General features: G+C 42.5%; 1 protein-coding gene across 1 annotated transcript; it reads left to right on the top strand.

Moving 5' to 3' along the window:
• Positions 1-14547: 14547 nt before the first annotated feature.
• On the top strand, positions 14548-20836 carry RPS4X (ribosomal protein S4 X-linked). The gene is made up of 7 exons (XM_082610214.1): positions 14548-14661; positions 15640-15717; positions 16830-17010; positions 17392-17489; positions 18856-19027; positions 19956-20113; positions 20675-20836. The coding sequence occupies exons 1-7, from the start codon at positions 14659-14661 to the stop codon at positions 20774-20776; spliced, it is 792 nt and encodes a 263-aa protein (XP_082466340.1). The 5' UTR covers positions 14548-14658; the 3' UTR covers positions 20777-20836.
• Positions 20837-23076: the final 2240 nt, after the last annotated feature.

Raw genomic sequence — 23076 nt, 5'->3', positions numbered from 1 at the left:
CCTAAACAGGTTTACAAATTTCATGCAATTTCTATCAAAATCTCAGCAAGATTTTTTTTTGTAGACGTAATCATACTTATTCCAAAATTTACAGAGAAAGGCAAAGGAGCTAGAGTGGCTAAAACAATTTTGTTAAAGAAGGATAAAGTGGGGAATTCCCTGGCAGTCCAGTGGTTGGGACTCCACCCTTTCACTGCCGAGGGCCTGGGTTCGATCCCTGGTTGGGGAGCTAGGATCCCACAAGCTGCGCGGTGCGGCCAAAAGAATAATAACAATAATAATAATAATTAAAGAAGAATAAAGTGGGAAGAATCACTTTAATCGATGTTAAGGCTAACTATATAGCTACAGTAATTAAGACAGTGTGATACTGGTGGAAAGAGAGACACATAGAAAGATCAATAGAACAGAATAGAGAACCCAGAAACAGACTCACACAAATATAACCAAATGATTTTTGACAAAGGTGCAAAAGCAGTTGAAAGGAGGAGGGATAGCCTTTTCAAAGAATGCTGCTGGAGCAATTGGATATCATATACAAAAATTAACTCAAGTTGGTAACTGATTAGATTGTAAAACAAACTGCACAATTTTAGGGAAAAAAACATAGAAGATAATCCTCAAAACCTAAGGTTAGGTGAAAAATTCTTACTTGACACCAAAAGCACAATCCAGAAAAGGAAAAATTGATAATTTCAACCTTGCCCAAAGTAAAAACTTTTGCTTTGTGAAACCTATGTGAAGAGGATGAAAAGACAAGCTATAGACTGGGAGAAAATACCTCTAAACCACTTTTGACAAATGACTAACATCTAGACTACATAAAGCACTCTCAAAATTAGCATATGTAAAGAATCCCCCAAATTTGACAATAAAAAAACAAACAATCCAATTAGAAAATGGGCAAAAGACTTGCACAGATATTTCACTGAAGAGGATATACAGATGGCAAATAAGCACACGAAAAGATGTTCAGTATCAGCCATTAAGGAAATGTAAATTAAAACTACAGAAATATAGATCAATGGGACAGGATAGAAAGCCCAGAGATAAACCCACGCACATATGGTCACCTTATCTTTAATAAAGGAGGCAAGAATATACAATGGAGAAAAGACAGCCTCTTCAAGTGGTGCTGGGAAAACTGGACAGCTACATGTAAAAGAATGAAATTAGAACACTCCCTAACACCATACACAAAAATAAACTCAAAATGGATTAAAGACCTAAATGTAAGGCTGGCAACTATAAAACTCTTAGAGGAAAACACAGGCAGAACACTCTATGACATAAATCACAGCAAGATCCTTTTTGACCCACCTCCCAGAATAAGGGAAATAAAAACAAAAATAAACAAATGGGACCTAATGAAACATAAAAGCTTTTGCACAGCAAAGGAAACCATAAACAAGACGAAAAGACAACCCTCAGAATGGGAGAAGATATTTGCAAACGAATCAATGGACAAAGGATTAATCTCCAAAATATACAAGCAACTCATGTAGCTCAATATCAAAAAACCAAACAACCCAATTCAAAAGTGGGCAGAAGACCTAAACAGACATTTCTCCAAAGAAGATATACAGATTGCCAACAAACACAACAAAACAAAAACAAACAAAACAAACAAGGATGCTCAACATCACAAATCATTAGAGAAATGCAAATTAAAACTACAATGAGGTATCACCTTACACGGGTCAGAATGGCCATCATCAAAAAATCTACAAACAATGAATGCTGGAGAGGGTGTGGACAAAAGGAAACTCTCTTGCACTGTTGGTGGGAATGTAAATTGATACAGCCACTATGGAGAACAGTATGGAGGTTCCTTAAGAAACTAAAAATAGAACTACCATATGACCCAGCAATCCCACTACTGGGCATATACCCTGAAAAAACTGTAATTCAAAAAGAGACATGTGCCACAATATTCATTGCAGCTCTATTTACAATAGCCAGGACATGGAAGCAACCTAAGTGTCCATCCACAGATGAATGGATAAAGAAGATGTGGCATATATATACAATGGAATATTACTCAGCCATAAAAAGAGACGAAATTGAGCTATTTGTAGTGAAGTGGATGGACCTAGAGTCTGTCATACAGAGTGAAGGAAGTCAGAAAGAGAAAAACAAATACCGTATGCTAACACACATATGTGGAATCTAAAAAAGAAAAATAATGGTTTTCACGAACCTAGGAGTAGAACAGGAATAAAGACATAGACGTAGAGAATGGACTTGAGGATACGGGGAGGGGGAAGGGTAAACTGGGACGAAGTGAGAGAGTGGCATGAACTTATATATACACTACTAAATGTAAAATAGATAGCCAGTGGGAAGCAGCCGCATAGCACAGGGAGATCACCTTGGTGCTCTGTGACCACCTAGAGGGGTGGGATAGGGAGGGCGGGAGGGAGACACAAAAGGGAGGGGAGGGGCTTCCCTGGTGGCGCAGTGGTTGAGAGTCCGCCTGCCGATGCAGGGCACACGGGTTCGTGCCCCTGTCCGGGAAGATCCCACATGACCCAGAGCGGCTGGGCCCGTGAGCCATGGCCGCTGAGCCTGCACGTCCGGAGCCTGTGCTCCGCAACGGGAGAGGCCACAACAGTGAGAGGCCCGCGTACCGCAAAAAGAGGGCGGGGATATGGGGATATATGTATACGTATAACTGACTCACTTTGTTATGCAGCAGAAACTAACACAGCATTATAAAGCAATTATACTCCAATAAAGATGTTTTTTTAAAAAAACTACAATGCGATATTACTACTCACCTGTCAGAATGGTTAAAATAAAAATTAGTGGGCTTCCCTGGTGGCTCAGTGGTTAAGAGTCCACCTGCCAATGCAGGCGACACGGGTTCGAGCCCTGGTCCAGGAAGATCCCACATGCCACGGAGCAGCTAAGCCCGTGCGCCACAACTACTGAAGGCCACGCGCCTAGAGCTGGTGCTCTGCAACAAGAGAAGCCACAGCAGTGAGAAGCCCGCGCACCACAACGAAGAGTAGCCTCCGCTCACCACAACTAGAGAAAGCCCGCACACAGCAACAAAGACCCAACACAGCCAAAAATAAAATAAATAAATTTATTTAAAAAAATAAAATAAAAAATAAAAATTAGTGACAACCCCAGATGCTGAAAAGGATGCAGAGAAACTGGATCACTCACACATTGTTGGTGAGAATGTTAACTGGTACAACCACTGTGACATAGAATATGGCAGTTTTGGTTTTTTTTTAAATTAATTTATTTATTTTTGGCTGTGTTGGGTCTTCGTTGCTGTGCATGGGCTTCCTCTAGTTGCAGTGAGCGGGGGCTACTCTTCGTTGCAGTGCATGGGCTTCTCATTGTGGTGGCTTTTCTTGTTGAGGAGCACAGGCTCTAGGCGCCCAGGCTTCAGTAGTTGTGGCACATGGGCTCAGTAGTTGTGGCTTGCAGGCTCTAGAGCACAGGCTCAGTAGTTGTGGCGCACGGGCTTAGTTACCGGACCAGGGCTCGAACTTGTGTCCCCTGCATTGGCAGGAGGATTCGTAACCACTGCTCCAACAGTGAAGTCTCGAATATGGCAGTTTTAATCAAAGTAAACATGCACTTACCATACAACCCAGCACTTGCAGTCTTGGACATTTGTCTCAGAGATATGAAAACTTATGTCCACACAAAAACCTGTACACAAATGTTTGTAGCAGCTTTATTCCTAAAAGCCCGAAAGTGGAAACCACTCAGATATGCTTCCCTGGGTTAAACAAACAGTGGTACATCCATACCATGGAATACTATTCAGCGATGAAAGGGAATGAACAACTTGGATGAACATCAAGGAAATTATGCTGAATGAAATACAGCCAATCTCTAAAGGATACATACTGCATGATTCCATGTATATAACATTCATGAAATAACATAATTATAGAAATGGAAATGGAAAACAGATTCCGGGAGGCTAAACAAGAGCACAGACAAACACTGGAATTAGACTGGCTTCTAAATCCAGCTCCACCGTGAGCTAGTGGAAGTTTGGGTGAGTTACTTAATCTCTTTGAGCCTTGATTTCCACGCTCATAAAATGGTTTGGGTTTTGTTGTTGCTGTTGTTAGGCCCAAACACTTAATAAGTATTTATTTCCTAAAAACATTAGTAGCTGTTTTGTTAAATACACACAAAAAAGTCATATATAAACTTTTTTTTTTTTTTTTGGCCATGCAGCACGGCATGCAGGATCTTGGTTCCCTGACCGAGGATGAACCCAGGCCCCCTGCAATGGAAACGTAGAGGGTTAACCACTGGACTGCCAGGGAAGTCCCCATAAAATTGTTTTCATTCATTTATTCAGTCAGTCAGTCAACAAATGCTTAGTTCCAGGTGTTGAGGAAAGCAGTGAACAAGACAGACAAAAATATTTGCCCTCATAGAGGTGACACTAGTAGGGAAAGAGAGGCAATAAACAAACATACTAATTAATACATATCAGCAGAGAGGGTGCTATCAGGAAAACTAAAGCAAAGTGAGGTGAAGAGAAAGCATATGGAGTGCTTAGCAGAATGCTAGAACATATTAAATATTCAATAAATATTAGTTGTTACACACTGTTATTAATAATCAGTAAAAATGCTATTTTAAAAGTTTTACATGTTAGTAAGGGTGAAGGGAAATGAATACTCTCATACACTGCTGATGGGCGTGCAATTCATACAGCCTCTTTGGAGGCCAATTTGGCAGGTCTTTAAAAATACCCATGCCCTATGACCCAGCAAACTGAACTCTGGAACCAAACTATCTGAGTTCAAATCCTGGCCCTGCTATTGACCAGCTGTGTGACCTCTGGTAAATTGTTTAACCTCTCTGTGCCTTGGTTTCCTAATCTGTAAAACAAGGATAAAAACATGGGTTTATAAAAAGAAACGGGGCTTCCCTGGTGGCGCAGTGGTTGAGAGTCCGCCTGCCGATGCAGGGGACACGGGTTCGTGCCCCGGTCCGGGAAGATCCCACATGCCGTGGAGAGGCTAGGCCCGTGAGCCATGGCCACTGAGCCTGCGCGTCCAGAGCCTGTGCTCCGCAACGGGAGAGGCCACAACGGTGAGAGGCCCGCATACCGCAAAAAAATAAAAATAAATAAATAAATAAAAAATAAAAAGAAACGAAACTGAGCTATTTGTAATGAGGTGGATAGACCTAGAGTCTGTCATACAGAGTGAAGTAAGTCAGAAAGAGAAAGACAAATACCGTATGCTAACACATATATGGAATTAAAAAAAAATGTCATGAAGAACCTAGGGGTAAAACGGGAATAAAGACACAGACCTACTTGAGAATGGACTTGAGGATATGGGGAGGGGGAAGGGTAAGCTGTGACAAAGCGAGAGAGGCATGGACATATATACAGTACCAAACGTAAGGTAGATAGATAGATAGTGGGAAGCAGCCGCATAGCACAGGGAGATCTGCTCGGTACTTTGTGAACGCCTGGAGGGGTGGGAGGGAGGGAGATGCATGAGGGAAGGGATGTGGGAACAGATGTATATGTATGACTGATTCACTTTGTTATAAAGCAGAAACTAATAAAAAAAAGGGAAAAAAAGAATCAAGCAAGTAGGGAGGGTGGGAGGGAGATGCAAGAGGGAGGAGATATGGGGATAACTGTATATGTATAGCTGATTCACTTTGTTACACAGCAGAAACTAAAACTAAGACACCATTGTAAAGCAATTATACTCCAATAAAGATGTAAAAAAAAAAACAAAAAACAAAAAAAAACCATGGGCTTGTTGTGAGGATTAACTGAATTCATATATGTAAAGCATTTAGAAGAGAACTTAGCATACAGTAAGTGTTATATACGTATTTGTTGCATAAATTCCCCTTCTCGATATCTACCTAGGGAAACACACATGTGGGCCAAAAGCAGGTTCAGGGATGCTCATCTACAGCATTGTTTGTAGCAGTAGAAAAAAATGAAAACTACCTAAATATTCATCAATAAGGCGATGGTGAAACAAAGGAAGGTATAGTGGTACTATGGAATCCTATGAAACGGCTAAAAAAAATGAAGTAAATCGCTATGTTCTGATATGGAAAGATCTGTGACAAGTGTTTTTATGCACCAAAAAGCTAAATTCAGAATGATACATATAGGATAATCCTATCTAAACTAAACATACAATACTGCATATATATATACACATATACATATACTTATACAGAAATTTATCTCCATACATAGAAAAAGACCTGGAAGGATACACTTCAAATTGATGTCATTAGAGCTGTTACCTGGTGGGGAGTGTTGGGGGAAGCCTGATTGGATATAAAAGTGGTCAAAAATGATTTTATATTTTACAAGGAGAATATATTCATCTGTGACTTATGTGATTAAAAACAACTGTTTTACGTAAGGTGGATAGCTGGTGGGAAGCAGCCGCATAGCACAGGGAGATCAACTCGGTGCTTTGTGACCACCTGGAGGGGTGGGATAGGGAGGATGGGAGGGAGGGAGATGCAAGAGGGAAGAGATATGGGGATGTATGTATATGTATAACTGATTCACTTTGTTATAAGGCAAAAACTAACACACCACTGTAAAGCAATTATACTCTAATAAAGATGTTAAAAAAAAAAGAAAGAACTGTTTTAAAGTTTAATGAAGAAGTAACCAAAAGTAACCAAAGGGAATTATCTTTTCAACAAATAGTTCTGGAACAATTGGATATCCATAAGTATAAAATGAACCTCTATCCATATCTTGTTTCATATTAAAAAGTTAACACAAAATGGATCATAGACCTAAATATAAAAACTAAAACTATTAAATTTCTAGAGGAACTCATAATCTGCATGACCTAAGGTTAGACAAATATTTCTTAGGTACAATACCAAAAGCACAGTCCATAAAAGAAAAAAAAATGATAAATTGGACTCATCATAATTAAATACTTCTGCTTTTCAAAAGGCATTGTTAAAATATGAAAGACAAACCACAGATGTGGAAAAAAATTTTCAAATCACATATCTGATAAAAGATTTGCATCCAGAATATATAAAGAACCCTTAAATAATAAGACAAAACAGCCCAATTTTTTTAAATGGGCAAATCCTTGGAACAGATAGTTCACCAAAGAAGATATATGGATGGCAAAAAAGCACATGAAAAGATATTGAGCTATCTCTATCAAGCTATGATTGATATCATTAGCATATCATTAGCTTTCAGGGAAATGCAGAATAAAGCCATAATGATATATAGCTACACACCTATTACAATGGCCCAAATTAAAAGGGCTGACCGTCACAGGCAACAAAAGAAAGAATATATATATTACACTTCATCAAAATTAAAAACATTTGGGCTTCCCTGGTGGCGCGGTGGTTGGGAGTCCGCCTGCCAATGCAGGGGACACAGGTTCGTGGCCCGGTCTGGGAAGATCCCACATACCGCGGAGCGCCATGGCCACTGAGCCTGCGCGTCCGGAGCCTGTGCTCCGCAACGGGAGAGGCCACAACAGTGAGAGGCCCGTGTATCGCAAAAAAAAAAAAAAAAAAAAAATTAAAAACATTCGTGCCTCAAAGAACTCCAGACAGTGAAAAACAGCCCACAGGATGGGAGAAAATATTTGCAAATCATATATCTGATAAGGAATTAGTATCCAGAATATTTAAAGAACTCCTACAACTCAACAATTTTAAAAAACAGACAACCCAATTCAGAAATAAGCAATGGACTTGAATAGATATTTCTCCAAGAAGATATACAAATGGCTAATAAGCACATGAAAAGATGCTCAACATCACTAATCATTACAGAAATGCAAATCAAAATCACAATGAGGTATAATTTCTCATCCATTAGGGTGGCTATTATTTTTTTTAATGGAAAATAACAAGTGTTGGTGAAGACGTGGAGAAATCTGGAACTCTTGTGCATTGCTGATGGGAGTGTAAATGCCATTATGGAAAACAATTTGGCAGTTCCTCAAAAACTTAAACATAGAATTACCATATGATCCAGCAATTCTGCTTCTAGGTATAGACCCAAAAGAAATGAGAGAAGCAACTCAGATACTTGTACACCAAAGTTCATTGCAGCAGTATTCATAATATCCAAAAGGTGGAAACAACCTGTGTCCATCAACAGAGAATGGACAAACTGCAATGTATACAAGCAATGGAATATTATTCAGACTTAAAAAGCAGTGAAATTCTGAAACGTGCTACAATACGGATGAACCTTGAAAACTTTATGCTAAGTGAAATAAGCCAGATACAAAAGGACAAATATTGTATGATTCCACTTATATAAGATACTTAGAATAGGCAGATTCACATAGAGAAAGTAGAATAGAGGTTACTAGGAGTTTAGGAGAAGGGGGGAAAGGGGAACTACTGCTTAAGGGATACAGAGTTTCTGTTTGGAAAGATGAAAAGGTTCTGAAAATGAATAATGGTGATGATTTCACAACATGGTGAATGTATTTTTTTTTAAACTATTCAAGTATAGTTGATTTACAATGTTGTGTTAGTTTCTGGTGTACAGTAAAGTGATTCAGTTATATATATATATATATATATATATATATATATATATATATATATTCCTTTTCATATTCTTTTCCATTATAGGTTATTACAAGATTTTGAATATATTTCCCTGTGCTATACAATAGGACCTTGCTGCTTATCTATTTTATATATAGTAGTTTGTATCTGCTAATCCCAAACTCCTAATTTATCCCTCCTCCCACTTTTCCCCTTTGGTAACCATAAGTTTCTTTTTAATGTCTCTGAGTCTGTTTCTGTTTCAGAAATAAGTTCATTTGTATCATATTTTAGATTCCACATATAAGTGATATGATATGATAGTTGACTTTCTCTGTCTGACTTACCGCACTTAGTATGATAATCTCTATCTAGGTCCATTCATGTTGCTGCAAATGTTATTATTTCATACTTTTTTTTATAGGTGAGTAATATTACATTGTGTATATGTACCACATCTTTATCCATTCATCTGTTGATGGACATTTAGATTGCTTCCATGTCTTGGCTATTGTAAACAGTGCTGCTGTGAACATTGGGGTGCATGTATCTTTTCGATGTGAATGTACTTAATACCATTTAAATGTACATTTTATTTTTGTTTGTTTGTTTTTATGTTTTCGTTGCACCGAGCAGCATGCGGGATCTTAGTTCCCTGACCAGAGATCAAACCCATGCCCCCTGCAGTAGAAGCATGGAGTCTTAACCACTAGACCACCAGGGAAGTCCCCTAAAACTACATTTTAAAATGGTCATGGTGGTAAATCTTATGTATAGTTTACCCCAATAAAAAAAAATAAGTTAAAGACTGATCTTAACATATGTTGGTGAGGATACGGAGCAACTGAAACACTGTTAATGGGAATGCAAAATAATACAACCTCTTTGGAAAACAGTTTGGCAATTTTTTCAAAAAGTTAAACATACAACTACCATATGACCTAGCCATTCCACTTGTAGGTATTCACCAAGAGAAATAAAAGCATTTGTTCATAAAAAGACTTGTATAGAAATGTTCATAGCAGCTTTATCTGTAATTGCCCCAAACTGGAAGCAACCCAAATGTCTATCCAAAGGTGAATGGATAAATTAATTGTGGTATACACACATATATCCGTGTGTATACGTATATATACATACATGTACTATATGATATATACAATGAGGTACTATTCAGCAATAAAAAGAATAAACTATTGATACATGCAACAACATGGATGGATTTCAAAATAATTATGCTGAGTGAAAGATGCTAGACAAAAAAATAGAGTACAGACTGGAAGATTTCCATTTTTGCAAAATTCTAGAAAATGCAAATTAATCAATAGTGACAGAAAGCAGATCAGCAGTTGCCTGGGAGTGCAGGGGGAGGAGCTGGAGTGAGGGGTTACAATGAGACATGAGGAAACTTGGGGCTGATGGAATTTCACTATCTTAGTTGTGATGATGGTTGCATTGGGTGTATACGCACATCAAAATTTGTCAAACTGTATACTTTAAATATGTGCCATTTATTGTATGTCAATTATTCCTCAATAAAGCTGTTGAAAAAAAAATAAGTTTCAGAAGGAAGTAGCCAGAAGTGGTCAGGAGGGAATTGGAGCACTAATTCATTGACTGAGTCACTATGTTCTATGCATTTGACACATCATCTCTGATTCTTACAACAAACTGAGAAGTAAGTATGGTTATCCCTATTTTCCAGATAAGGCATCTGTGGTTCAGAGAGATGAAGCCACTTGCTCAAGGGCACACAGAGATAGATTTAAACTGTGCTCTTTCCATTCTGCCTCACTGTCTCCCAGCAATGTGAGAAAGTGAGAAGGCTGTGCTGGTTCATCGATTGCTGACAGTGAGTTGATCAGGGAATATGAGGCATGAAAGGTTACTCTTTAAGATGGAGAGTGAGGGGCTTGGACCGCTCCACTCTTGGTGTGACTTATGAACATGAACCACTCATACACATAACTTCCCTCTGGCAATCTGGGACGGGATGCTGGGGATGTACATCTCAGTTCCCTACTCACCATGCACTACATGATTTCATTTATGAAATGCTAAAGCAGTTCTTACAAAACAACAGAGAAAACAAAGATCATTCAATATATTACAGTGAGAAAATTGATTAGGCATTTGGGGAAAAAATAGATCTTTTTCAGTTCATCTTTTATTCTATTTATCTTTATCAACCCCAAGCTGATAAAGAATTAAATACATGTTATTAAATAGAAGTGAGTATTTAGCAGATCTTTGAACTGAGGGTAACCTTCTAAGCTTTGAAATGACGAGAAGAAATTACAAGAGAAAAGATCAACAGATCTGGCTATATAAAATTTTGAAACTTTGTACATAGAAAAATATAACCAGAAGGAAAGTAACTAATTGGTAAAAATATTTGCCTCAAATATGACAAAAGATGAACTTCTGTGATCTATAAAGCACTCATGCAAATTGATCAGAAAAACACATCCCTCAGGGACTTCCCTGGTGGTCCAGTGGTTAAGACTCCGCGCTCCCAATGCAGGGGGCCTGGGTTCCATCCCACATGCCACAACTAAAGATCCTGCATGCCGCAACTAAGACACAGTGCAGCCAAATAAATACATAAATATTAAAAAAAACACGTCCCCAAAGATTAATGGGCTTCACACAAGGGGTAATGGAACAAGTAAAGAAGCGTATGGCAAAATGTCTAACCTCACTAGTGATTTTTTGAAGTGCAAATTAAAGCAATTTCGTTAGTAAAAGTTAAAAATAAGTGATTACCAGGCTGACACAAGTATAGTAAAACTGCAAGGATGCTCTGAGGAAGGTTTTTGGCAATACACATACACCACTATCAGAGTGTTCAGACTCTTAACACAGTGCTCCCTTTCCAACAGCTACTGCCAACCACTCCCATGGACTAAGCACGGATGTACCAGTTCTCCCAAATGGGAGTCTCCAGCCCAGACCATATACCTGAGCTCAGACTTGTGTCTATAAAACATCTCCAGCTGGTGCCCCCTCCCCCTCAGTGAATGTACCACTGAGTCACCAAGCCAGAAACTTGGGAATCATCCTAATTACCTCCTTGTCCCTCACCCCTGCACATATGTCATTTCCCAGTCAGATCCTGCCAATACTCCATCTGCAATGTCTTTTGAATCTCCCCCCTCCTCCTCCGCCCCACAATCACAGACCTGGGTCCCACCCTTCTGTTTCTTGCTTGTGTTGTTGAAAACAGCCCTGGCCCATCTCCTCCAAGCCACTCACACTTCCTTCAAACCATTCTACAAGGAGCAGTCGGAGTTATCTTTCTAAAGCACAAAGCCGATCCCATCCTTTTTAAAATCTTTCAGCGGCTCCCCATTGTCTACCTACAGGTTAAAGTCCAAATTCTTAAGATTTAACAGCCCTTCGTGTTCCAAACTGCCTCGCCACCATCTTTCCTCTGAAGATCTTCTCCTGGCTTTCTATCCCCTCCTGCCAGCCTGCCTCTCCCATTGTAATGTGAATTCCTTGAGAGCAGGAACTAGATCTTAATCATCTCTATTTCCCTGGCTCATAATACAGAGCTTGACACAGAGTAGGCACTCAATAAATGTTGGGTGAAGGAATGGTTTTATTCTAAGGTAATCATTCCACTGAAGGGAAAAGCCATATAAAGGAAACTGTTCTCTGTAGCAACATTCATAATAAAGAAAAGGTACAAAAAACTAAATGTTCAACAATAAAGAACTTTTATTAACTATGGGATATCCATTTAATGGAATATGATGCAGCTGTTAAAATACTCATTATGAAGATTATGTAGCAACTCAGAAAGTTTTTATAATATAATAAAAGCAGAATACAAAATAGTCTGTATGCTAGGCCTAAAATTATGTAAAAGTATGCATGCACACAAACTGATCAGAATGAGAACAGGAACAGGAACAAATGAATACAGATGATGTGTTTAGGGTGTTTGGGGAGGTACTGTTTTGTGATTTTCTTAGCTCTTTCCCAATTCCCTTTATTGTTGTTAGAATGTCATTTGTCCATAAATACAAATTGATGGAGAAAAAAATATACTGAAAATGCTTTGATTCTGTCAAGTCCTTTGACAAACTGTGGTACAAAAACAAACCAACCACTGACCTGGGAGGCAAGAGACCAGCCTCCCTACCCCATCCCCCACTCCCAGCTAGTTGCGTGATCTTAAGTAAGATCTGAAGCTCTAACCAGCCATTTTTCCTATCCTCTTAAGCTGGAAGTCCCATGGTCTTTCCTCACTCCCAAGTGAACCCCCATCATATCTGTTGACTGCACCACCATCTTCCCAATGCCCTCAGACTGAATACCTCAAAATGCACCTTCTGTTGTCTCATCATCTTCTCTCTCTCTAATCCCCACCTCCAATCAATTGCCCCTTCTTGCTAATAATCATCTATAGCATGCTTTACTATGGACCTAGTTTTAGACAAAGAGGAGTCCCTGCCCTCCTAGTGAATAGTGTCTGATTGAAAAGAGCCAACCATTTTTTTTCTCTCTTGCTCCTCTGCAGACTGATGGGGGATGAAGTGGAGGGCAGAGACAGAGACATGTAAAATGGAACCTCCTCGGTTAGGAGCTTGACCCATGGTGGGAGGAGGTCAGGCAGAGGCTGGCTGCTCTCAGGGATAGTACAGTGAGACTTGGCACAGTGAGTGGGATGTTGACTCAGTTTGTTCATTCAACAAGTATTTACCAAGTGCTGGACATAGCGCTAAGCTCTCTGTTAGGTGGCAAAGGTGAATTAGGGCAGGCTCTTTCATGGAGATACTCACAGTCTAGTGGAGGACAGACGAGGAAACTAGTCATTACAACCCAATCTGCTACTGTGTTGTCATCGAGTTTGAACCGAGGGCTCTGGGACAGAAGAATGTGGGATTCACCCTGCCTGAGGGGACCCGGGGCTCACAGAGCCAGAGGGACCTGAGCTGTATGTATCTCCAAGGCTGACAAGTGGGATTAGGTGCCCAGGAAGGGGGTTGGGCTATTCATGGCAGTTCCAAGCTGAGGGATCATCGGATCCACAGGCAGGAGGCTTGAAATAGGCGACTTTGCCAGAGCAGTAATACCTTGGAGTGGCTTAAGCTTTGAGGTTTGGGATAGGGTAAGGGAGCAATGGGTGTCTGGGTGCAGGAGGCAGGAGGTGACGGGCAGAGGGACCTGAGAGGCTAGGCAGGAGGCCCAAGGGCAGTTTCAAAGTAGGGAAATCACATGATCGGATCTAAGTTTTAGTTAGATAACTGGATGGTCTCTAATGTTCCCTCTCTTCCCTGAGACTTTATGGTAAGTGCTAAATGCATTGTACAGAAATGGAGGGGCAGAGTTCAAGCAGAGATCCTACCCTCCCACCCCTTACACTCCACCCCTTCCGTAATCTGCAGAGAAGGGAGAGAAAAAAATATTGATTCTTCCCAATTTACAGTATGGGTAGGCTGACTGGCTTGAAGGAACTTGGAAGAAGAAGCAGACAAAATATGTTTTAGAAATAATATTAGATATTCATTTCAATGTATTCTTTTTAATTTTTATTTATTTATTTGAAGTATAGTAGATTTACAAAATTGTGTTAGTTTCAGGAGTACAGCAAAGTGATTCAGATATATATATGTATATGTGTATATATATATATATTCCTTTTCAGATTCTTTTCCATTACAGTTTGTTACAAGATATTGAACTTAGTTCCCTGTGCTATACAGTAGGACCTTATTCATGTCAACGTATTCTGTGGATTATATGATCATGTATATGTGGGACTTGAAGTAGCCTCACTTTGCCCTCTCCTCAAAGACAGGGAGCTTGTCTAGCTCACCTTTGTTTGTCCAGCACCTCACACAGAATCAGGCGCCCCAGAGGCGCCCGGGAAACACTGGAGGGGGGAGGGCGGAAAGGGAGGGAGGAACTCGCCCTTGGGAAACACCCCTTTTTCCGGCAGCGGTTCCCAAGCCCCGGACATCTGACCTCCCACCAGCAGGGGGCAAGAGAGCGTCCCCGCGCGCCGCGAAAGGGCGGAGCTGGGCGGAGCGAAGCCCCAGCGCGCGGGGCCGTGCAACCTCTTTTCTGTGCACAGCGGAAATAGGTGGATCTCTTTCCGTGCCTAGCGCAGCCATGGTAAGGCAGCTTCTTTGCGAGCTCTTGGGACCGATCAGTCTCCATCCTCCAAGGACTGGGGCTACTCGGGGCTGCGGGGCTCCCGCAGCGGGTGATCGGGCGGAGGCGAAGGGAGAGCGGCTGGTGGGGTGGGCCCAGGCGGGCTCGAGGGCTAGGGCGAACACCGGCTGTCGGCGGTGGGCGGTTGGGGGATGATCGGTTCGGCTGGCGGGAAGGCCTCGGTCTCCCGGCGGGCCACACCCGGTCACGCATCATGCGGCCCTGGGAGGAGCGTCTTGCTTCCCAGGCCGGAGCCCCGAGTGGGCCCAGAGGACAGACGTCGGGCCCGGGGAGGGTGGAGAGTTTTTCCGTCGTGTTTTTGGCACGACCTGACTTTACGTAGTGTGGCCAGTAAGCCTCTGTATACGGCATTAAAAAGGCTTCCTTCTGCATTTTAAGGTGAAAAGTGATCTCACCTTTAGAGTTTGAGTAAGCCATTGTTGGCACGTGGTTGTGCTGAGGTCAGATTAAGTCTCGCATCTAACACTTTAAAACCTGACATATTTCGAGAAATTTTCTGTTTGATTAGTAGTAGCACAGATTGTGGTCAGTTTCTGTTGCTGGCTGGCTGTGTGCCAGGAGGTCCAACCCCTGGCTATTTCACCAGCATGTCCTAGTAAAAACAGCCTCTAGAAGCATACGCACTTTTAAGTGGTAACATAAATAATTAGTAACAGGAAACACTGTTCTGAAAGATAGTTAACGTTCTCTGTACAATGAGAAGGCTGGTTGCAGTTTGTGAAATCTACAGTATTTTGCTGTATACTATGTATCCATTTGCTTCTCTGCCTTTAATCACGGCCCTGTGCTTTTTACATTGTCCACATTTTGCTGAAGAGGAGACAGATGCTGGTCTTTAGAGAATAGTTGTAGCTGTGTAAACTGTTCTTGAAAAGACCTGAAACTGTTTAACAGTATTAAAACCGAAAACTCCTTCAGGCTCGTGGTCCCAAGAAGCACCTGAAGCGCGTAGCAGCTCCAAAGCATTGGATGCTGGATAAACTGACTGGTGTGTTTGTAAGTATCATCATATTGTAAGCATGTATTTTTATGTTGTAAGTATCTTTTTTTTTACAGTTTTTTTTTTAGATGTTGGGGGTAGGAGTTTATTAATTAATTTATTTTTGCTGTGTTGGGTCTTCGTTTCTGTGCGAGGGCTTCCCCTAGTTGTGGCAAGCGGGGACCACTCTTCATCGCGGTGCGCGGGCCTCTCACTGTCGCGGCCTCTCTTGTTGGGAGCACAGGCTCCAGACTCGCAGGCTCAGTAGTTGTGGCTCACGGGCCTAGTTGCTCCGCGGCACGTGGGATCTTCCCAGACCAGGGCTCGAACCTGTGTCCCCTGCATTGGCAGGCAGATTCTCAACCACTGCGCCACCAGGGAAGCCCTATGTTGTAAGTATCTTAAGAGACGTGTCTTTTACAGTTTTATCGAGATATGATTGATGTATTTAAGGGACACACTTTATACTGCTCCTTTAAGTGTCAGGCATCCCTGATTACTGTATCCTGTTACTCATTTCTTAAGGGCCCTGTGCTATCTAGCTGTGCCCCACCTCTTACCTAATAATTCTGTGCCTCATTTCTTCCACATACCACATGGATGCAGGACCTCAAATGTTCTTAACGGGCCTGGTCCTCTGAAAGGAAAATGCTGTAAAACTTTAAAGGTCTGGAATAGTTTTGCACACTTTGAATACCTCTTGTTTACCCCAGTGGGGGGGGGGCGGGTGATAGTCTGGTGAATCTCAGGACTTCAGAGGTAGTTTGAGTGAATCCCACCAATAGTTTAAGATAACTTTTTTTTTCTGCACTGTACCTTCGTGGCTATGCGTGGGCTTTTTCTAGTTGCGGCGAGTGGGGACTACTCTTGGTTGCAGTGCGTGGGCTTCTCATTGCGGTGGCCTCTCTTGTTGTGGAGCACGGGCTCCAGGCGCGCGGGCCCAATAGTTGTGGCTTGCGGGCTCCAGAGCACAGGCCCAGCAGCTGTGGTGCATGGGCCCAGTTGCTCCATAGCACATGGGATCCTTCCGGGCCAGGACTCGAACCCGTGTCCCCCGCATTGGCAGGCGGACTCTCAACCACTGCGCCACCATGGAAGCCCTAAGATAACTTTTAAAATCATTTTACAGGCTCCTCGTCCATCTACCGGTCCCCACAAGCTGAGGGAATGTCTCCCCCTAATTATTTTCCTAAGGAACAGACTTAAATATGCCCTAACAGGAGATGAAGTAAAGAAGATCTGCATGCAGCGTTTCATTAAGATTGATGGCAAGGTCCGCACTGATATAACCTACCCTGCTGGTTTTATGGGTAAGTGGTTAGTGGTGGGCACTTGGTGGTGCTCCTTGATTTTTTTTTATCTCCCTCTCTAAAGTTACCAGCAGGCTTTTTCAGTCTCAGAAATAAAGCATGACTTTCCCTCTGAAGAGTTTTACTTCCATATTGTAGGGCTGCAAATCATAAATCATTTCTCAAAACCAAATTTCAATTTACTTAAGATTTTTACGAGTCATAAAAACAGGATTTTGAAACATTAAAGATTAGCTAGCCATCATTGATCTTAGGAATCCTTGTTAATATTCGAAATGGGAAGCATATGGGGTTTTTTTTCCCCTTATAGTGTGGTTATTGTTCAGCATGGGGGTACTGGGGGTCACTATAGTAACCTTAGTTATTACCATTTGATATCAGATGTCATCAGCATTGACAAGACTGGAGAGAATTTTCGTCTGATCTATGACACCAAGGGTCGCTTTGCTGTTCATCGTATTACACCTGAGGAGGCCAAGGTGAGTGTTGCAAGCAGGCTGGGCCTTCGTTTAGTAAAAGTACTTGATTCTGAGTTACAGCCTGAATTAAGTACATGGGCCGATCCATTGTGGTGAGGTAGGTAGATTAGAATTACTCATAATCTTATACCTGGAAACAGCCAGTCAAGTTAACATCCTCAACAGAGAGAGTGTTTGTTTGTTTGTTTGCGGTACGCGGGCCTCTCCTGATGTGCAGGCTCAGCGGCCATGGCTCACTGGGCCCAGCCGCTCGGCGGCATGTGGGATCTTACCAGACCGGGGCACGAACCCGTGTCCCCTGCATCGGCAGGCGGACTCTCAACCACTGCGCCACCAGGGAAGCCCCAACAGAGTGCTTTTTATGGCAGAAATGAATTCTAGCTGAGCAGTGACTTCTGGTTGCCTTTTTTTGAGGCAAGGAGAGTGATTCCTAGGAACGTTTGAGTATCTGAAGTATGGGTCCTTTAAGGATAAAGGGCCAGAAAACCAATATCTAGTTCAATCCTATTGGCCCTTTGTCTAGCTTTACTCTGGGGAGGGGAAAGGTATTAGTGGAGGGGACCAATAACCCTCGGGGCACTAGTTTGAGATAACTCAAAAAAGGTTACAGACATTGATTATTTAATCCAGTTTGTTGTGATGGTTTTATGCAAAAGTTCATGGCTTCTTGAATTATTGGCTGTAAGTGAAGGTTAATTCAATTGGATGAATCAGCTAATTTCCTTAGCTACCTTGTTACCAGCAGGCTGGAGGGCACATCCATTGGCATCAAGGTGATTTGATTTACTTAAAGGATGTCTTGGGGAGTGAAATGCTTTGTGAAATTGTTGATTAGATGAACTGGTAATACAATTGCAGTTTGTGAGACAAAACTCAATTATGACGTAGAAGGAGCCATTAAGAGGCACTTGTTAGCTGTCTGGGTGAGTTGGAGGGAAGAATTCAGACGCCCCTTGAGACTTAAACGACCTGGGAAAGGGGAGGTGATTTGCATTGGAGCAGGGAGGAAATGGTGGTGATCATCCCTCCACCTGGGAGTTTGAGGTTGTGAGGCCTTAAGTGCTTTGAACTTTTAACCTTGGGGGTGATGCAGTACTACAGAGGAAATACATAATAAGAAATAGGAAGGCTAGCCTAGAAGGGGGCAGTGTGCAAGATAAATTTATGGCGGAGTGGGAAGAAAAGTCAGGGACCCCATCATTCAGCTGCAGCTCAGGAAACAGGCTGTTCTTTGTGGGGGCTGGTACCTTCAGCTGCTGGTTGCATCTTTAAGCTGGTGATTTGTGGCTTTGAAAGAACTTGTTTTTTGTACTCTGGAGCATAGTGCATATGAGCTAGACTAATGTGGGTAACCCATGTGTTTCAGTATAAGTTATGCAAAGTGAGAAAGATCTTTGTGGGGACAAAAGGAATCCCTCATCTGGTGACCCATGATGCTCGCACCATCCGCTACCCTGATCCCCTCATCAAGGTGAATGACACCATTCAGATTGATTTGGAGACTGGCAAGATAACTGATTTCATCAAATTTGACACTGGTAAGCAGGCTATGCTACATAGGCATTCTCTTTAAAGGCCAGGCATAAGAGCTGTTCTTTACTTTTATTTTTAAGTTAATTTAATCAAGCCCTATGACTCGTGCAGGGCCTGGGTACAGGGTTTTGTTTGGCGTTTTAGGGGCTCGAGGTGATTCTGATGTGCACCTAGTTAGCAACCAAAGCTAGATGTCTTTTGTTGATGTAGTAACGGATTGGGATGGAGGCAACTCTTATTTTTAAGAATGTTCAGAGAATCTGTAAAACCCTTGTGGTGTCTCGTTTTCGGCATGGCTTTGTGGTGGCAATGAGGGTTAGAGAGAGGAATATGTTCTGAACTGTGGGGAGGGAAGTCAGCTAAGAATGTTTTCAGTGGGGAGTTGGGAGAAGCTGTGAACAGGTAACTGCTCCACTGCCCAGGTGTCTGGTATTTTTACCTCAGGGATCCAAGTGCTTAGAATATCCCGTGTGGCAGAGATGAGGTCTTGTATAACATGTTCTCAGGCCTGCTCCAGATCTCAAAAGCCTCCCCATCCATGGAAGTGGCTTGAGGGCTGGGCAGGGAAGTCTAACAAAAAAGCGGAACAAACTTAATTGAGATAACAGCCCTTTGTAATGCTGTCATCCCCCAAATCTGTTCACAACAGTAGCAGAGAATTGTGCCTTGGAGGAACAGCAGTAGTCCAGGCAAGACATGGTAAGGACCTAGTGAGGTGGGTGCAATGGAGTTTATTACATTTATTAGCTGTGCAGGAAGGATAGAGCAAATCTTAAAAGAGGGCCCTGAGAGTTCTAGCTTGGGTAACAGATCCATAGAAGTGAATTCAACTGGGACAAAAAGATTAACTTTGACTTTGTTGCAGACCTGTCTCTCTGCTACACAGGGCATGGTTCCTTGTTCTGAGCAGATTGTCTGTTCCTTCCTGCCTAGGTAACCTGTGCATGGTGACTGGAGGTGCTAACCTGGGAAGAATTGGTGTGATCACTAACCGGGAGAGACATCCTGGTTCTTTTGATGTAGTTCATGTGAAAGATGCCAACGGCAATAGCTTTGCCACCCGGCTCTCCAACATTTTCGTTATTGGCAAAGTAAGTCTGGGTCTCTCTGTCTTCTGCCTAGTCCAGAGAAACCTGTACAATGCAAGTACTGGCTGGGATTGCAGTGCCTGGCTCCTGCTGGCTCTGCTGAACCTAGTATAAAGCCACCTCTGGGATAGGGCTCACAACAGGGCTGAGGCAGATCTGTGCATTTTCAGTGTCAGAGAATCAGTGGCGGACCAGTTCACACCTGGGTTGGTGGAAAGTGCCAGTAATGGGATGAATATGCCTTATAGTTAGGTTCTTTAATTTGTGCCTGTGTTGGGGTGGGGGTGTGCTTTTTGAAACTAATGCTTGGCCTTGGGCACTATTTCAGTACTTCTGAGACTAATTATGGAGGGTATTGTAGTTTGCATCTACAGATACAGGCAACAAGTTTAAAGTGGGTATTTCTGATAAACCAGCATCAAAGTGTCTTAAGACTGCCTGACTGTTGCTGAGTGTTTTCACAGACAGGCTTCTCTGTTCCTCTAGATGGGAAGACAAATGTAGCATGTGCCAACCTGTTGATGGTGTGTAGCAGGTTTTGATTCTCCTTGTTTTCTCCTCCAGGGCAACAAACCATGGATCTCTCTTCCTCGTGGAAAGGGTATCCGCCTTACCATTGCTGAGGAGAGAGACAAGAGACTGGCAGCCAAACAGAGCAGTGGATAAAATGATCTCTAAATGACGCGATTGGGAAAGTGCTACATAATTAAAAACCTCTTTAGTGTTTGTTGTGGTTTGGGTTTGGGTTTGTTCGTTTGCTTTGATTTACATTTTCCTTTCTGCTTTATAACATGAAAAGTAGATTGAATTTTCAGGCAGGCTTGGGCATTCTGGAATGTGAATCTGTGTCTCCTATAGGCTGGACCTGGGTGGTGGTGGGAGGGAGAACACATCAAACTTGGCAAAGAAGAAGCCGCAAGTAACCAAAGAATGGAGAGAGCCAGGGAAGCCCATAAGGCCAAGCTCCCTTACTTGGCTGAGACCTCATTTACCCTGTTCTCTTAGCCTTTTTTTAAGAAATGATTGCCCTCTTTGGGCTTCATTGCACTACCCATACACAAGCCTGGCTCATCTGTTTTTCCCACATCTGTGTCCAGCTTTGGATACAGGTCATTATAGAGTTATGGGCTCTTGATGTTGCAAAGCAATGCACTTGCTTGGACTTAGTCCTCTATCATTCTCCAGCTGCCACAGCACTCAGTCCTCAGTTGCATTCCTCGGGACTGCAAAACCATGTTTGCTTGCCAGTCTCAAGAGGTGCCCCTGCTGCAAGGGGCCAGCTGTTTAGATCTGTTCCTCATTTTAAGCCCTGGGTCTCTTACAAGAGTGTCAATTACCCTGCAGTGTGATAACGACCAACTCTCCTCCTGTTTACGATGTGCGTCTTCCAGCTGAGAACCAAAACCGCCTTGGCCTCCTTTAGCAGGGCTTTTCAATCTTCATACTCTTGGGCCAGATAACTTGTGGGTGGCTGCCCTGTATATTGTGGGATGTTGAGCAGCATTTCTGGCCTCTACCCACCAGATGTTAACAGCATGCCCTTCTGTTCTTCCCTGTTGTGATAACCAGAAACTGACTTGAGCCATAGCCAGATCCCCCATGGGAGCAAAATTGCCCTGTGTTAAGAACCACTGCCTTCTAGATCTCACCATCACCTTCATTTAACATCTTATTGCAGACCACTTAATCTCCCTTGCCCCTCATGGCAGGATTTGGAGTGAAAAACAGTTGTTTTGGATGTCTTCCTCCATCTGAGGTGTGATGAACCTGTGAAGTCATTGCATATTTAACTGGGCATGTCTAATGGTCATCTCTGGTGTCCAGGCCTCTGGTCCAGTGGATGAGGAAGCCTGTTGAGCTGTGGCTTCGGACAGCGTCTCCACTCCTGGCTGCGTCCTGGGCTTGGAGTCAAGCAGTGTAATACTGGTCTTGCCAAAGAACTGAGCAACATACAAACTAGTCTGGCAAAAGTAGGATGCATGCCCAGGTGTCTCCCAAGCCCAGGTTTGACCCCACAGGGCATCTCTGCCTTCCATATTGCAAACTAAAGCACAGTTGGCTGGGGCCACGGGACTGCTGCTTAAGCAGGAGAAAGGGAATTTCTGCAGAACTGGGTCCAGCCAAATCCAGTGGCAGAGGGGTGTGGAAGTGCCACACACATTATTTCAGCCTAATTCTCTTGCCAGGATTGGAGCTTATCGAGAAACGATGAGGGGCCAGATCAGAAGTACTCTTTATGGTGCCCCTTGAGAAACAGGCAGGGAAGACTGAAAGGCTAGAGGGCAGGGGTCACTGAATGCTGGTGGATTATTTTACACTTTCTAGGTTTGTCCTGAGTCTCAGCAGATGATGGAAATGATTTGAATTTTAGCTAAGGAACCAAAGCAAATATGGGGGATGAAAGGCCTCCAAGTTGGTTTTTTCCACAAGTGCAGTGGTTTCCTAGACGCTGACTGGCCAGCCATCTTTTCCAAATGCAGAATTGGTGTATTTGGCTGCATTCTCTTCATATCACCAGAATTTTTTAAACATTTTAAGTTTATTTTGGTTATTTGTTAAGCTAGCACGGGGATTTTTTTTTTTTAAGCAACTAGTCCCAATGTGGGGGAAGATTTCCATCCTCATACCAAGTTGTATCGGTGGACTTAGCAAAAGCAGCCTGTATCATTAGAATGAGCTCCAGTTTCCAAATATATGGCTTGAGTCTGTAGGCTTAAGAAGGCTTCCAATTTGATTCATCAAATCTTAGAACTAGAGGGAATCTTAGAGATCATCTCAGCAGAAAGGCAGACAAATGGTCCCAAGATAAAACTGACTGAAGCAAGCAGAACTTTATTGGGTTTGGTTTACTTCCCTTGTGCCTTTAGCAGACTGGGCCTCATGCTCCACTCAGGGCAGCACAACACAGATTTGAATGAGAACGAGAATACAACAAGCTAGGACTTGTGTAGAACCTTATAGCTCTA

This window comes from Mesoplodon mirus, assembly GCF_964341445.2.
Source record: "Mesoplodon mirus genome assembly, chromosome: X".
In the NCBI taxonomy this organism is placed as follows: domain Eukaryota; kingdom Metazoa; phylum Chordata; class Mammalia; order Artiodactyla; family Ziphiidae; genus Mesoplodon; species Mesoplodon mirus.
Note: the sequence above shows the minus strand (reverse complement) of the source record. Positions and strands in the feature narration are given on the sequence as shown.